Here is a 16,265-nt window from a genome sequence, read left to right as displayed (position 1 = left end):
GATGTGCATTTTTTTTTATAGCACAATGCTCGAGTCACTTCAGAGTTGGCTCAAGAGTTTCAAGATAGCGGAAAAAGGTTTCAGACCTTTTTAAGTCAATCACATTTCTTTAAAAATTCTTAATGTGATAACCAGAAATGATTCAGGTTATAAAGACAGAGATATACAAAAGTATTAACCCTTTAAAGTTTGCTAAACAAAATTGTAAATGATATTATCTCAAAAACTACCCGAAATGTCCCCGTTCAGTTCCACAGCAGAAGACCATGCTGCTAAGCCAGTTTAAAACACTAGGAATTAGGATGTGTAGATCTGCACCAATAGAGTCGTTAAAACCGCGGAACATGATGCTGAATATCCGACTGGTGCAGTTTATTGTCATTTTTAATGAACTGGTTAAGACCAAGAACTCAGTTCAGGGTGCTGGTTAGCCCAAGGTTGATACCCCTGGAGGGGGTGGTGGTGATTTACAAGTGGGTTGAAAAGAGGTGTGGCAGGAATAATAACATATTAACCTCCTTTCCCGTCGTATGCCAAAGGTGGTCTGCTAGGAGGGTAAGTAAGAATTCTAATGGCTGGCCTAATCCCCCGCCCCGCCAGTATGTGCTTCAGCACTCATGCAGTGAGTAGTTAGCCCAGCTTGGGACAAGGTGGGCTCCTAAGGGTGTAGCAAGTTTTATAATCTTTTAAACTCCCATCCTGCACTACTGTGCGCCCATTTTATTTGGAGGCCTTATATATGCACCCTGGTACTTTACATATAGTGGCTTCCCCACTTTGCTTGGGTTATGGGTGGATTGCTAGAGGCACACCAAAGAGCAACACCGTTCCAGTCCCTAATTCTGCTTGGTTAAAGTTTGGGCAATATTTTAGTTGACATGCACAGAGCACTTTATACTTAAGGGTCCTCATCACACAGTAACGAGGTCAGGTCCATTTGCAGTGGCAGCATCTAATAATAAGCTATCCCATGGTTAGCCTAGTGAGATTGGTACCCTGCAGCAATATAGGTTAAAGAAACGTGTAGTGCTTTAGCCCCCCCCCCTCCTCTTATGATTACAGGTGTTTTTTTATGTGACTTTTTAATGTTTTTTTTATATTACTTCCTGCAGCAATATAAGCTAAGGCAGAGAAATGTGTGGTTTACTAGGTTCCACGAGCTTGTTATTAGGGTGTGTGTGTGTTTTTTTTATGTGATGTTTATCCTTTTACTACCCCACTCTCTTTCTTATAATTACAATTACTGAAGGTATGTTGAATGTAAGTTTTGCAATGTTTATGGTTTTATTGACTAATAAACTATTACTACTTTCTGTACTGAAGAGTTAAACTAAATCAGCAAAACACACTTTTTGGTAGTTATACTGTCACGCTAACTCTGGTGTAAATCCTTTCAGCAGTTCGGGCTGTAGGCGCAAGCTAGTATTTTTGTGGGAGACAACATAGGAAATATCTTTTTTCCCCCAGTCCCCACCTTTAACTTTGTTTCCCTACACTCATCTGCACAAAAACTGACATGTCGGATTCACGCGATTAAACTCGTGATTTGCCAAATTGAGAAAATTCATCCACAGGATCCGAAGTCATGAGAGAAACAAAAAGCAATGACTTTCAAAGGAAGTGCAGCCATAACTGCACAGTGGCAAGTGACATTGCGTAATGCATTATTTACACACTCATATTATCAATTTACATATTACAAATAGTAATCTTACCCTTTACACCTTTTGACATGTCTGTCTTCCCAACAAGTCATTGTTTCCAATTTGTGGTCCGCTATTTTTGCATTACAATGGTTTTTAAACTGAAATAATTATATCACCCAGTGAGGTCCTATTTCAGCGCAGCTGCAAAGTAATCCCAGTAGTACTATTAAATCTCAACAGCAAATAATTCTAGGAAATGTAATCTCATGTGGCCTGGAATTACCCGTCTAGGATTTTTTCGAGGGCAGAGTTAAGACTGCTGCCTTCCAATGTATTACCTGGTCCACCCTTAGGGTACATTTCGATATCATCCCATCTGAGAGCTAGTGAACATCTTAGCCGACTGAAGTCATGGGCTGCTTGAGCTATAGCAGTGAACGCCTTAAGAAAGTCATGGGCTGCTTGAGCTATAGCAGTGAAATCCTTAAGTCCTACACACGGAAGTACAGCACATCCAACAATAAACCAAATCTAGATATCCTCTATCCACATTGTTACCTGGGTCGTGAACGCTCAGGTACATGCAAGAATCCTGTAACTTGTGGCAACTGCAGATGGGTTAGCAGAATCTGTCGCACAAGTCAAGCAAACGACACTACAATCCTCATGCCAATGCCTTTAAAGACAAATATTTAAGCCTCTTTCCAAAATCTCCCAGGGAGAACAAGACTGTAAGTATGACTGAGATGAATAAGCATGCCGAAAGTTCATAATGAGAGCAGTATGCGAGACCTTTTCAACCAAAAAGGCTGTGCGGGTGAACAGATATACTGACTTTAATATACCACAAGTAAAAATGTAGGGGTAGCGGGATAGCGTGCGAATGATCTAAGTAGTGCGGCTCGTAGCTGGTGAAGGACGTGTGGTGCTAGTGACTGTAACACCATGCTCCACTGGGACAAAGGAGAGGAGATAGCCTGGCTCATCACTGAAGGTTGTCACACGCCGTGACTGGAGTATGGCAAAAGCGAGGTCATACGTGAAGGGGAAGGGAGGCACAGGAAGGGGGTAAATTCATCCATTGGGCATGTATGAAGAGAAAGGTTGCGGGAACTGGAGCTTGCAATGTTATGGGTGTGGCTATGTTCTAAATGTCTACAATAGGGGTATGAAGGGGAAGTCCATGTCAAGGGCCTCTTCAAGCAATAGCCACAAGCTGCAAATCGCCTGGGAAGATGAAGCCCCATGTAAAGACGGGAGTAGGGCACAGGAAGAAAGGAGATTATTGATCCACTAGCACTTCAGTGACCAAGAGAGGGAAATAGTAGGATTTCCGAAAAAAGCGAAGGCTCCTAAAGGCATGCGCACCGCTTCTTCCTCACCTTCCTGATGCGCTTCTTTCGGATGTTTTCCACAGCGAAGACCTGCTCTCCGATGGCTGACAGCTCCATGCACCAGTCGGGGCTGGCGGCCCGGGGCGGTGGAAGGGGCTCGGCACGGGGCCCCGCGAAGGTAGTGAGGGCCCTGAAGGGCTGGAATAGGCTCAGCGGTTCAATCGTGCAGGGTGGCTGCCGCGAGCAGGGGAGAAGGGTAGGTGCGGACGGCGGCAGCAGCACAGGGCAGAGCCCCGCTAGAGCAAGGGCCGCAATCTTCAGCTCGTGGTGGGACGCCCTCTTCCACTATCCTGACGGCCTGCAGCCGTCTATTCGCTGAGAAACACCCACGCAAGGCCCCTGCAAAACCTTAAATCTGTGTGCCTTTATTCACTAACCACCATATCAAGCTAAAGTGCAATCCTAGTGTGTGCGCCCTCGAATGCTTGTTGTTGGTTGTTGCACTCACTTGCAGTGTGCATGTGCAGTTAACCCTAAAACGTTAGCAACCCTTTCTCACTGTGCCTTACTACACTAGTTGAATACAGTGCTGCATCACATTCAACACTATTTCTTTAGATGTACCTCGACTCTCCTCGTTGTATTAAACTGATAAAGTCTCTTTTCAGTGTAAACAATATATATCAGTACTATTTTTATCCTATACTTTGACCACGCCCTTTGTCATGCAGTGTGCACGCACCGCATACACCTCTCATTACACTGCACCAAACTATCCTTGCAGTCTTTCCTCCCTTTTATACGATGTGCAATCTACATCACATCAAGTGTAGAGCAATCAGTGAGCCTCCCCTAGTGCTTCCAATAAAACCCACCAGCTCACGTGTTTGAAGCGCACCCCTTTCCAGTGTAGTCAGACACACCCCCTTTAGCAGCGTGCATAGCTACGCATATAAATACACTGCGAACTACACCCCTTCATTTCAATGCAAGAACCCAAACAACCCGTACAACGAGATAATCGCTTGCTTAATTCCTGCAGAATAATAACATCCGAGGAAAGCGAAACACGCCAACCCCACGGTGCAGTGATAGCGAAGAGCCTCTGTGTAGGGCGCCCCGTCCCTCCGCAGTGCCTAGAAACTCACAGCTTCCTCTCCAGTATTTGCAATGACAGTTAATAGTGAGGTGCAGTGATGACGCAGAAGATGCGTTCGTGATGTAATTTGGAGTAAATGACGCAGTCGCCTGAACAGCTGCTGCAACCCCGACGTTTGCGACGGAGCCACCGCTGCAGCAGCTAAGCACCACGCTACCGAGTAACGCAACCCCGGGCTAATAACGCAGCTCTTCGGTGAGTGACGCAGTCCAGCTGCCGCCCCTGCACAGGTCTGCCTTGCTCTTCCCGCTTCTGGAAAACAAGCTGCGCAACGTTTTCGCACCACGCCTGCGCGTTGCTGACTCACCGCCCTCACGCAGGCTCGTAAACACCCACGTGTCTACGTCAAAACAGTGGCCATCTTGGAACGGCATTCACTAGGCGGTGGACGACTTCTAGTCGTCGTTCTGAAAGTATTAAAGGAGAGACAATAGTAAGGGCAAGTTGTGTAGGTATTCCACAGTTGACAGTATGTAAGCTACGCGTTCTTGTTGGCATGGCAACTTGCAGTCAACTTTGTTTTTAGGACGCTGCGGCCATCTAGCGGTACATCTATAAAATATGCACAAAGAAGCATCCATTTTGGAATAGGAAAGAGGGGACCACTTCAAATGAATATTTAGTCACATTCAGAAAACCCCAACCTTAGGACCTCCCTTCCAATAAGTGGCTGAACGTAAACACATAGCTGCCAAGTTTTCACACTGCTAATGTGTGACATTTCCATGATTTCTGTGAACTTGGGAGTGACATTCTACAGTCAAATGCGCGACACTGAGTAATAAGTATCTTTTATCGTCAGTAAAAAAATAAAGACTTGCACAGTCAAAGTACTTTTGCAGTTGCACGGTGGGCCCGTGTACCGGGGAAAGAAGTTATTCCTTGCTCCGACAGCCAGGATTCTTTTCTGTTGCACGCTGGTTACACACGGAAAGACATCTGCAGAGGGACTGCATTAACCAATAGAGTTTCCCAGTGCAAAATAGTGCATTTCCCACTCATAAGTTGAACTTGCATCGTTTATTTAAATTGTACGTGTTCCAACAAGAATTATTTCGTACTTTTATCCACGTTTATGCCCCCACCCATTCCCACAGTCTAAGACTGCCTCATTGCACCGAGTTTAGTGCACTGCTGCTGGACTTATCTCTGCCACTCAGAAGTAGTTGCCAGTGCAGGTTAAGACTCAGCCAGCAGAGAACATCTTGGATCTGGATCGTGCTGGTGGGCGGCACTGAATTCATACTGTGTGCGACTGTTCACTCCCCCGAGTACAGACGAGCTACTAACAGGCTCTGGTGGAATCACGGTCATAATGTCATCAGCGCTGCTCAGAGGAGAAACCTGTGACAGCTGAGGGCTGCCGGTATCAGACCTGACTATAGACCCAGACACGAGACTGGAGGCAGGAGGGAAGACGTGGCCTACAACTTGTTGACTTTCAGGTTTACAGCATCCAGCAGTATGTCCGAAGGTCTTGAGGGGCTGGCTGGAGCAGAGAGGAGAAACAATGTCTTGTAGTTAAGAAAACATCTTGCACAGCCCCCACCTGGCCACTAGCCTGATTACCTGCACAAGTGCCGCACAGGGGTCATACGGCACCACCATGACAGGCAGGCAGAGCTGAAAAACAAACTCCCAACCTAAACCAATCATTAATCGTTGAATGCCAGATAAAGCACCAGCCACGTGTTGAAACAGTTTAACACACAGTTACTAATCCACAAAAGTTTACCTCTCCCGGCCAGGATGAGTTAGTGATGAGGTGACAATAATTGCAGCTGGTTAAGCCGGAGCGTGACTGCGTTCTATAATCGGAGCACCCCTTATAATGTTGGTATTGGTATCTAAAAACTAAAATGAAGTTAAAAACCTGTGCGTCGGGTCTTTACAGAGAGTTAAACACACCAATACAGTGTTTGCTCAGTTGATTCTAGGCCGACCTAGCACTACAAAATAATTTTTACTCTCTGAAATTGCTAATACACCACCCTTTGAAAGTGTGCTTAGAAATACATTCAAATCAGCGCTAATGTACTACTTGTAAAACAGCGACTGCATGTAGCTTTAACAGGGACTGAAGGGAGTGCACAGTCAGCTACAGACAACTCATGTATAAATATAGCGTTTAGACTCTGAATGACACTCCAAGGATAACTATACCTTTACATAGCAGTTTGTTTATAACAGTGTCATTCTCTCTCTGCTGTGCCTGCTTCAAATACATACAAACTATGCACCGAACGAGATCCACATATTACAGCCCAATCTCAATATCACTTCTGTTTGAGCGATTGACTGAGTCAGTGATGAGCTGATAACGATAACTGCGGCTGGGCAAGCCAGAGCATGAAGAGTATTGACTCCCTTATAAGAACGCAGTACCGCTTATAATGTTTATCCCAGGGGAGTGAACAGGAGCGCAGCGGGGAAGAGGGGAGACTACAAGCCCTAGAACCGACTTGGCGGCCCACCCATAATGCTCCTCGCGCTTAAAGGCGCTACTTTGTTCCAACACTGCTCCCACTGTGCACTAGTGAAGAGCACAGCGGGGCAGAGGAGGAGGCTACAAGCCCCAGAACTGCTGCCCGCGCCCAGAGGTGCTACTTAGTTTCAACACTGCTCCCGCTATGCGGGAGTGAAGCGGAGCACAGAGAGGGAGACTACAAGCCCCAAAACCGACTTGGCGACCTGCCCACAGTGCTGCTCGCACCAGGAAGTGCTACTTAGTTCCAACCCTGCTCCCACTGTTTGAGAGATTGACTGAGTCAGTGGTGAGCTGATAACTGCGGCTGCGCAAGCCAGAGCATGAAGAGCACTGACTCTCTTATAGGACTGCAGCACCACTTATAATGTTGGTCCCAGGAGATATATAAAAAAAGCATGACTAACGCATTGTAGCGCAGTGATGAGGCCACCAGCACTAAAATGCATTTGTCTAACCTCTGATGCATTGTACTTGTCAGGGCTGTAAAAGTATCTTTTAAACAATACATTAAGGATCACTGTGTGAGAACGTGCTTGCCAGCTTACTGAGACAAAGCGGTTATACGACCACCAATTAGCACTCTGATGACATTACTGAAAATCATATTACATGACCATAGGCCAGATCATGACAGTGTGGAAAAAATCTCATCCTATAGGTGACACTGACGAAGTGGCAGTATGGCTTTGGACCCAGATGAGATCAACATACTTGAAAACTGCTGCAAAACATTGTCAATGCAAGATTGAACAATCGAATGTCAAACAACAACAACTAGCAAAAGACTAAACCTAAAACACTATTGCAGTGGTGAATTATGCTCTTTACCAATCTTCCCTGGCACCAATACACACATCACAGTTTTGTAGGCTCAAACTAGCTGGTTTCACTTTAGAGTGCTTTATACATTGGCGGCCCTTGCATGGCAGCATGTGCTGCATCTGTTCTAGACAAGGACATCATAGTTATGTTGCAGGTTCTCCAAATAAAACATAACCTCTAAACTAGGGATAGGTTCAAGAATAGGGATGCTAGCATGTTCAGCTGCTGCTCACACCCTTCTTGTGATGCTTTTTAGCATTCAAGGTTCTTTTTTCTGAGAAGTGTTATAGTTAGCCCATTGGCAGTAAGGTGCGTGCTTCTGCATTTGAAAGGCTACTGTCTAAATCGGTTGGCTTGGCAGGTATGTAAAACATAATGGTACTTCAAAACACATTAGGGGGACAATATGAGAACATCATGCAACAGTAAACCAGCTCCTATGGAGTTAAAAGATAATATCGATAACATCAGAATTCATGTCTGCCATTTTTCTCTTGTCCACAGTACCAGGAAGGAAAAAAACAGACCGCCCTGGCGAGCTGGAAAGTTCTGAGAGAATCAAGGTAAATGGCTTCTTCTTTTGAAAACATAAAAATGCTGACCAGTACCAGCATTCTGTTTTTTACTTTTTGCCAAATTTGCTTTGGCAATATGGCAGGAGCCATTTCATCAAAGAAACATGATGTGTTATGTTCTGATACGCCCAGGGATCAGGTCTGAAAAACATTTTAATACCAGTCTCGAATTGAAACAAGCTAGTGAACACATCAGACCAACTCCCGGAAGTTTTATTTTAAACAGAGGCTAAACAATTGATTTTACAAAACAGATTCCAAAAATGATATCAACTCACATGCTTTACAGGTTTTTCTGAAGGAAAACTCTCGAACTGGTCCACGGGGAAATAGCCACGAGCATTACTCCTCTGTGGCAGCAAATCACACAGGTGCCTATGAGAAAAGTGAGATTCTCACTTCTCGCTCTTTTGAAGGTTGCATAGGCTAAAGCCTCAACAGAACGGAAAGCATCCCAGCTTTCCAGGATTTTTCACTGCATCCCATGTTGCGACCCCATCCTCAACTGATGCTGGATCCTACTGCAGAGAAAGGGCCCAATTGTGTTTCAATGAAAATATCAAATGGTAAGAAAAATATTGAGAAACATTCTGTCTAAAGCCATTTTCCTTTGCTGTAGTGAAAGGAAGCTAGGTCAGTCACTTAGGAAGTGCCTATAGGTGATGGCGGGGAGTGAAACAAAGCCCAGAAACATATCCGCACAATCACCCACACTATTTTCAATGCATCAAAACACTGTTTTCTGTTTTATTCCTTTAATTTTTCAACCAAGAAATACGTTCAGAATTTTGATCATCAGCATAAACATAAAAGGAAGGCAGACAGCATCCCAAAAGATAAAGATTACACGTTAGTCTCTAGAAACGCCCACCAAATGCGTATTCCAAGGGTGCTTTAAATCAGCCTTTAGAAGTCAGAAAAATAGTGGAAGAACTGCGCACACTTGCTAAAAAAATCCACAACTACTTCTTTAGAAGTAAAATCTGAATATCCTGTAGAAGGTTTAATTGACGCTTCCGCAGAAAAATACATACAATTATGTCCTAAAGTTCAATAGATTCTTTAGGGAGAATAGAGTTGTGTGCATCTTCAATAGATAGAACGTGTACACTATTCTGTTTGTTTCTCACAGAAAAATGTACACAACTCAATAGAATATGTGCAGCAAAAATGTAATGAATGGAAATGAGTAAATCAATTTCGACTACTGGAATTACCTCTAGGTGACATGGTATTTCATTGTTTTTCAGCTCACTGGTGGCATAACAGGCAGATCAACCACATGGCTTCTCTTCACCTCAAAATCAGTAGTTCTTTAACAGAAAACGAGCACAATTCTCTACCTTTTGAGAGCTGCAGATTATTCAATAAACAACAAATTATTGTTCTATACTCGCCTGAAACTGTTTTGTCAGTTTCGATATACAACAGACAACAATCAGCACACCTTCTGTGGATCTCCTAAACAATATAAAACAGAAGTGATATAAAGGCTCGCCAAGCGTCCAGCCAGATAGTAAAATTCAGCCGAGCTTTCAGAATGACTAAAAAATATTCTCAATTGAAAATCACTGTATGTACATTCACTTCTTACTTAGATGTTTTGGATACCCTGTAAACCCGATTGCATTTTACTATTCAGTGGGTCCATTGCCCAGCTTTGTTCTATACATATAAAGCACAATTCAGCTGATGTTGCACCGGGAAATTATTACTTCTACAGAATATTCTACAGGAAACAAACAGAATTCGGCAAATAGTCCACAAGAGCTATGCAGACAGAGCTACAGAAAAAAATGCAGAAACTTCGAGTCTGATAAACAAGTGTATACAAAATAAAATGAATTCTGGACATCATCTTTGTTTAAATGGAAATTACAACGAATTCTGTACATCGTCTGTAGTCACAAATACCCATCCGAATTCTGAAATCTGGCTGAAAATTCCATGAATGTCTATTAAACATTGTCTCATAATTCCATTTTAGACGTTTCCATAGAAATACACGGAATTCTATGCATTTTCCAGAGTTATATCAAGGTCTCAATGCAAAGTCAACTGAACTATATACATTTTATAGAATTCCACGGAAAGTAAACCCAATTTTGAACACACACTTGTTCCACCCATAATTCTAGGGGAGAGCAGGTGGAGGGCGAAGCACACTCAATTTCATAGACACTCAGCTGACTGACATACCTTACATGTATCTGGTTTTCAAAAAATGCCCTTGATAAACAGTACTCCACACTGGCTTGCGCAAGAGTTCAAAGGTCAATTCTGGTAATGGGGAGGCTAGCAGACACATTTAACGTATCACAGCCCCTGCTATCCAGGAACCCCCACAGGCGGATTCTCTTGGCCACACAAGACCTGGCCAGGTTTCTGGAAGTTTCTGGTGCTTCGCTTGGCCTGATAGGATGTTGGTGATGCAGAGCCACGACCAGTACTCTTCTTAACATCTGGTTTCCCATCCTGGATCTGGCCGCTGGCGGCCTGCCAAGCTTCAGATAGCTTCAAACTTCCCATAGCCCCCCCCAAAAAAGTAAAGCCTCCATCCCCACTAGTAACGTCCCGCTGAGCTACAGCATTGGGCTGTGACCGGCAAGATGAGGCATAATGTCCCCGCTTCTGACATTTGCGGCACTCTATGTCCCGTGCTGGGCACTCAGTCCAGGAGTGTGGAGGGTAGCGGCCACATCGGTTGCAGGACTTCTTGTGGCCATCTTTGTTGTTGGTGTAGAGGCGGGATGGTGTGTTCTGTACAGGCCCGTGTGGCGATGGGCCACCTGGTTGGCCTTTCTTTTTGTAATCAAAGTTCCTAGCTGAATCTGGGTGGCCTGGCAGTGGATATCTGTCATTTCCCTGGCCCCGAGGACCATCGGATGGCCTTCTAACACTCTCCTGCTGCCGCACCAGGGTCACCGCCTTGGCTAAGGTGAGGTTGGCATCACGCTGCAGTCGTTCTGACAGCCGTAGGTCTCGGATCCCCACCACTATTCGGTCCCTGATGAGCTCCTCTTTCATGGCACCAAACTTGCATCTCTCAGCCAGGCCGTGCACCGCCTTAACAAAAGACTCAGCTGGCTCGCCAGGCTCCTGCACTCGCTGGTTAAAGCGGGCCCGCTCCAGCACCACATTGTGACGCCCTACAAAGTGACTCTCCAGTGCTTCTCGCACTGTTTCATAGCGCTCCTTGTCAGCATCAGAGAGTGGTAGAGAGGCTAGGATATCATCTGCTTCATCGCCCATGGCATAGATCAGCGAGTTTATTTGGAAGGCCTCTGGCTTCCCATCAAGGCCCGATACCACACGAAAGCGCTCCCAACGTCGGATCCAGCGGGGCCAAGATTGTGTTTCAGCAAAGTTAAATGCTTCGGGGGGCTCCACGTGGAAAGGTGCAGACGACATCCTGAAGCTAGTGCTCTTCTGTGCTCCACAAACAGCAAGTGGACTTATGAGAAAAATTGTGAATAGAAGCACTTTCAGTTGCTACCCAGACTAGGTGCAAGGGTAGATGAAGAACTATAACAGTTGTGTTTCTCACCTTTTTGAGTAGATACGTCAGTTGTGTTTTCATTGTGCATTGGCACACGAGTTACACCATTCCCTAATGAACAACCCAACTTGATGTTCTCAGTTAACATTTATCACCTGTATTCCAGATTCTGAGTGGTGGCCTCTATTCCTTGGACTAAGCGGGTTGTATGCTTGGTCGTCCTATTCCTAGCATACATTAGCAGGGTAGACTTGCCACAATTCTTTTACTTCAGCTGACTATCTTCATGATAACAGTCCTTCCTTTTGGCAGCTTCTTTATCAAAACAGCTATTCTGACACTTCGGTCTCGACATTTGGGTAGTTTATAACAGCAGTTTTACAACCTCTACTGAAAGGCCAGTGCCTTTATTGTGAGCTAAGCTGGCAGAACTGGTTTAGTTACAACCCCCCACTGTTGTTCACAGCACTAGCACCCTAACCTTACTGTCCAAGAGCCACTTTTGCAAACGTCTTTGTTCACGAACTACCTATCGCCTTTCCGGTACAGCTTGTTCTTCCCTTACTGTTGCACTCAAGAATTTACCAGTACAACTGCCTCTTTTGTACGGCTTGTCACCTACATCTTTCAACTGCATCTCTTTAGTTCGTCATTTGTCCCGTCTTCTGCAACCAACGACTTTCTTTCATCTGTGAATTTTATTAAGTTTTTGAGCCACTTTTACGCATTTATTCCTCTATCGACTGTGTAACTGCGCGTCTTTTATGGCCACACTGCCCCCGTTGTACGTGCATCGGTGCCCATTTTTCAGTGCCTCATGCCACCGTCTCTGACTGAGGATTATTCCTCTGCTTGTTTTGATGGGTATACGGTCCTACTTCCTCGTCAAACTTTTGTGCCATTTAATATTTTAGAAGTTGTTGTTGTTAGTGTTTCACTACGTCTTTAAAGGGTGTACCGCTGCACTGTCATTAAACTCCTCGCAGCTCATTTGTCGGTGTACATCCCACCACCTTTTTTGCAAATTAGCATTTTCCTTCCGGGTGTATTCCGCCGGCATCCCGAGCTGCCGCTTCTTGCACATGCGAAGGGCCCACCCATGGCGTTCACGGGCGGACGGTCCCACAGCATCCTTCACAGCTGCACAGGCCCATTGCCTCTTCCCGCAGCGTCAGTCTTCCGCCGCCTGTTTGGTCAGGTACGCCCCTCCTCCTGTACACCTTCTCAGCCTCCTACACCGCTGTCCGGTCCTTCGCCTGGTACCGTCAGGCCGGCGCTTTGAGAGCGTGCTGTGCCACTGCTTTGTTCAGTGAGACAGGTTTACCTCAATGCACTAATATTCAGTCTCATATCGCTTTTGCCGGTGCGCGGCCCTTCGGCCTCTTGCTCCACTTCCCAGTTGCTTTGTCTCATCTCCCACCCCTGTTCCTCACCCCCAGCTGCTCCATTTCTACGGCACTTCTGGGGGACTCCTGAGAACCACGGGAGCTCCTGCCTAGCGGAAAGTGGGGGTCTCCAACGAGACCCCGTATCTAGATGAAGCGTGCTGTACCCAGAGCCGCTGGGCACCCCCACTGCCGGATGTACCCCTCTTTCTCCGATCCGGGGGAGGCCGGGTCCTGCAGCCGGAAGCGTCCCTTCGTCCGCGGGTGAATCCGGGGGTCATAGCGCCACCTACAGGCTCCGAGCGGCGTTGCACTCTCTCATGTATATTCTTTTGTAAATCTTTATTGACATGCCTGCAATATAACGCAGCAATAAAAACAAATATAAAAAAAGCCCAACCAAAAACTGATTTTCGCTTAACTTGTTTTTTTTCCTTTCAGGAAAAAGAGATGGCAGTGTTTAATGAAACTGTAATGCTCTAATTAACTCAGTCGCAGCAAGAGTTTACAGATGTATGCAAATACTTGAGAGGGTGAATCTGGAAGTAAAGGGTGGTCTTCATTTGATAGATCTCTGATTGTACTGATGTGAAAAGGAGTTAGCAATAAATCCACATTTCTAAATTCCTGAAGCCAATTTACCCACACATCGAGGACCTGGAATTAATATTGACGTTTGTTAGATTTATTACCAATTAGTACTCTCTCCAACATTTGCGTATATCAAAATCAAATTACAAAGATGCAGAGTCAGAACCAGTAAACTGAAAAGCTGGAATAGGCTCAATCTCAATAGCATGAGGAATACAGAAAGTACAGTCACAGCAATACAGATACTAAGAGTTAAGAATTACCTTCCCTCAAAGAAATGTGGATTGCTCCTTCTAAGCATAGGCAGAATTAAAGGTATCTGTTTCAGTTGTAAACTACGTAGGCTAAGGTCTCAAGGGTTTCAGAGATAGAGCCAGGAAGGTGTCAGCATTGTAAAGTCTCCAGTAGAAGTCCTTAGAAATAAAACAACCAGTGTTAGCATGAAACTATGTACTGTAAGGGCAAAGAGGTGCTAGGAGGTCTGTACCTCTCCAAGCCTAAAGACTCTACCAAAGGGAACACTAACAAAGTGGAAAGTTCCAGGAGCATCCATATCTCTAAACATGTAACCAGAGCCCCAATTATTTCTCTTTCTCACAGAGCACACTTGCAACATTGGACAAATCTCCCATCCCACAGAGCTCCAACAATCAGGTTAACCTTGAATGTCTTCACTCCAGATATATACTTAATAGGAGGCTTCTTTTGCTCATTAAATCGTCCATTCTGTGCCAAGATTTCTCTACTCAAGACTCTCTGTTTCTAATACACAATACTCCTTCCTCTAACTAAGAAATCACAAATGTGCACCTGTAAAAGAAAAACATGCAGAGCACGGGAAAGTACATCTCATGGTAAAACGAAGGCTAATTTAGTAAATCATTCATTATCATTCAGTGGTATGGAATTTAATAAAATATGTAATTGTCTGGGGGCCAGGTTGCTTTAATAAAGCTACTTGTCCTGTAACAAAATCCACTTGTCCCTTTGGTACTATGTAGTGCAGCAACAAATTCTGGCAGCAATCTCATTATATATTAAGGCTCTGATAATAGCCACTCTGAATATGCCACGAATCATATTATAGTAGGGTATGAACATTAGAAAATCCCTTATTTTGCCACCTTTCCACAGATGTACATATTGGGGCTGTAGGTAGCAGTGAGCAATAGTTCCAGAGTTGGAATGCCCATTTGAGTCTGTGTAAACCATGTTCTAGGGCTTTTTTTTGCCCATTCTTCTTTATTCTTTTCCCATACTGAGAAAGCTCGGAAATGTAGTTCTAACAGTTTGGGGAAAAAGTAATTGGAGGGAAAGTGAACTTGTACATGCTCAACAGATTTTCTGATGACCAAAGCTACACGTACAAATTTGCTTGAGCTAAAATGCAGTTTACAAATATTTTGTAGAAGTACCATTTCCTGGCCTACATCTGTAAATTCTTGGTAATTCATGAGTTGTGAATCTGCACTAATGTAAGAATATATACCATGGGCACACATTTATGACTTCCTTTAAGGATTAGAGCCCTAATTAGGTCTGGCAGTAAACAAGACATTTTGTCTTTATTAACAGTCTGTCTCTCTCTCTGTTTTTTTGCTGGATTCACTAGGAGTGGCAGCACTGTGCTGTTTCACAAGGACCATATTGGCACACAGAGTAGTTTTGTTCAATGCCAAGAACTACTGTGGCCATGTGTGCTTTTTGAGTCCAAAAATATTTTAGCTCATTGCCAGTGTTTGTTATAATAATGAGGGCCCAGCAGTTCGCACAACAATAAAGTTTTATAAAAAACATGTCAAAACAAGACATGCATTGACAAAACCAAAACGCTGATGACCGAGATCGAACCTAATGCCTTTCCCAATGTTTGTTTATTTTCATGTTTCCCATAATCTTGTTGAAACTGGTTACACTGATTTTACCATTATCGATATATCTTTTTGAACATACTAGCATGAAATAACACATTTTGCTAAATGATATTTCAAAGAAATGATACCTAAAATTTCAGAGTAGTTTAGCAAAACTTTTTTCCCTAGTTGCATTTTTTAAATGAACGTTTTGATTTTGAAAGCAAAGACTCCGCAATATTGTTTTTAAGTGTCTGCAGATATTTGCATTTAAGTCAATTCAGTGAGTTTCTGGGTCTTTTAACCCAAAGATAACAAAGTTGGCAGGAGATATCTATGCTACAAGTGATTTAATCTTGGTCTCTCAAAGTTATTTTCCTGAGACAATTGAGTTGTTGGTCAAGTGGTTTTAAGATGTTTAATTTTGTTTTATCCCCTAGACAAGAACATTTTGTGGTTTTGGGTTGCTAAAAAATATCCTTTTGTCCTGATAATGACCCAATGGGCCATAAGGATTGAAACGCCATTTCCGCTCCTTTGGCAAACTGGGATGAAACATTGATTGTGTTTGGTTCCAGCTTTCTATGTGGACCAATTACTTACATTTTAAATCCCTTGCCGTTGTTAATATACATTGTTTGTTTGTTTACACTGCATATTGTCTGTATATGTTTGTTTAGTGTAACAGGGAGAGCACAAGTTGTTTTATTGTACATTGTTTTGTGTGCATTGTATTATATTATTATTTTTGTAATTTCTGAAAACTATTTAACAATAGTTTCCTTGAAAATGTCTTTGTGGGCACCTGTTTTATCCTTTGAGATATATTATTTGTGACATAATTTCTTCGGTTTCAATTTCTTGTGGTTTTCACAAATTTCCAATAAATGCAACATTCCAAAGTGTAAATATG

The 16,265-nt window shown here is 43.8% G+C and overlaps 1 protein-coding gene across 1 annotated transcript in view; it reads right to left on the bottom strand.

Annotated features, from left to right (window-relative positions):
• CBX7 (chromobox 7) overlaps nt 1-4,413 on the bottom strand; it is a 116,201-nt gene extending 111,788 nt beyond the window's left edge. Inside the window, exon 1 of the mRNA XM_069231301.1 lies at nt 3,029-4,413. Coding sequence (XP_069087402.1) covers nt 3,029-3,097 — 69 coding nt within the window. The 5' untranslated portion in view covers nt 3,098-4,413. The remainder of the gene's footprint in view (nt 1-3,028) is intronic.
• Nucleotides 4,414-16,265: the final 11,852 nt, after the last annotated feature.

The sequence above is a fragment of the Pleurodeles waltl genome, chromosome 4_2 (genome assembly GCF_031143425.1).
Source record: "Pleurodeles waltl isolate 20211129_DDA chromosome 4_2, aPleWal1.hap1.20221129, whole genome shotgun sequence".
Taxonomy (NCBI): domain Eukaryota; kingdom Metazoa; phylum Chordata; class Amphibia; order Caudata; family Salamandridae; genus Pleurodeles; species Pleurodeles waltl.
The sequence above is the reverse complement of the archived record's forward strand: the minus strand, read 5'-3'. Positions and strand labels throughout refer to the sequence as shown.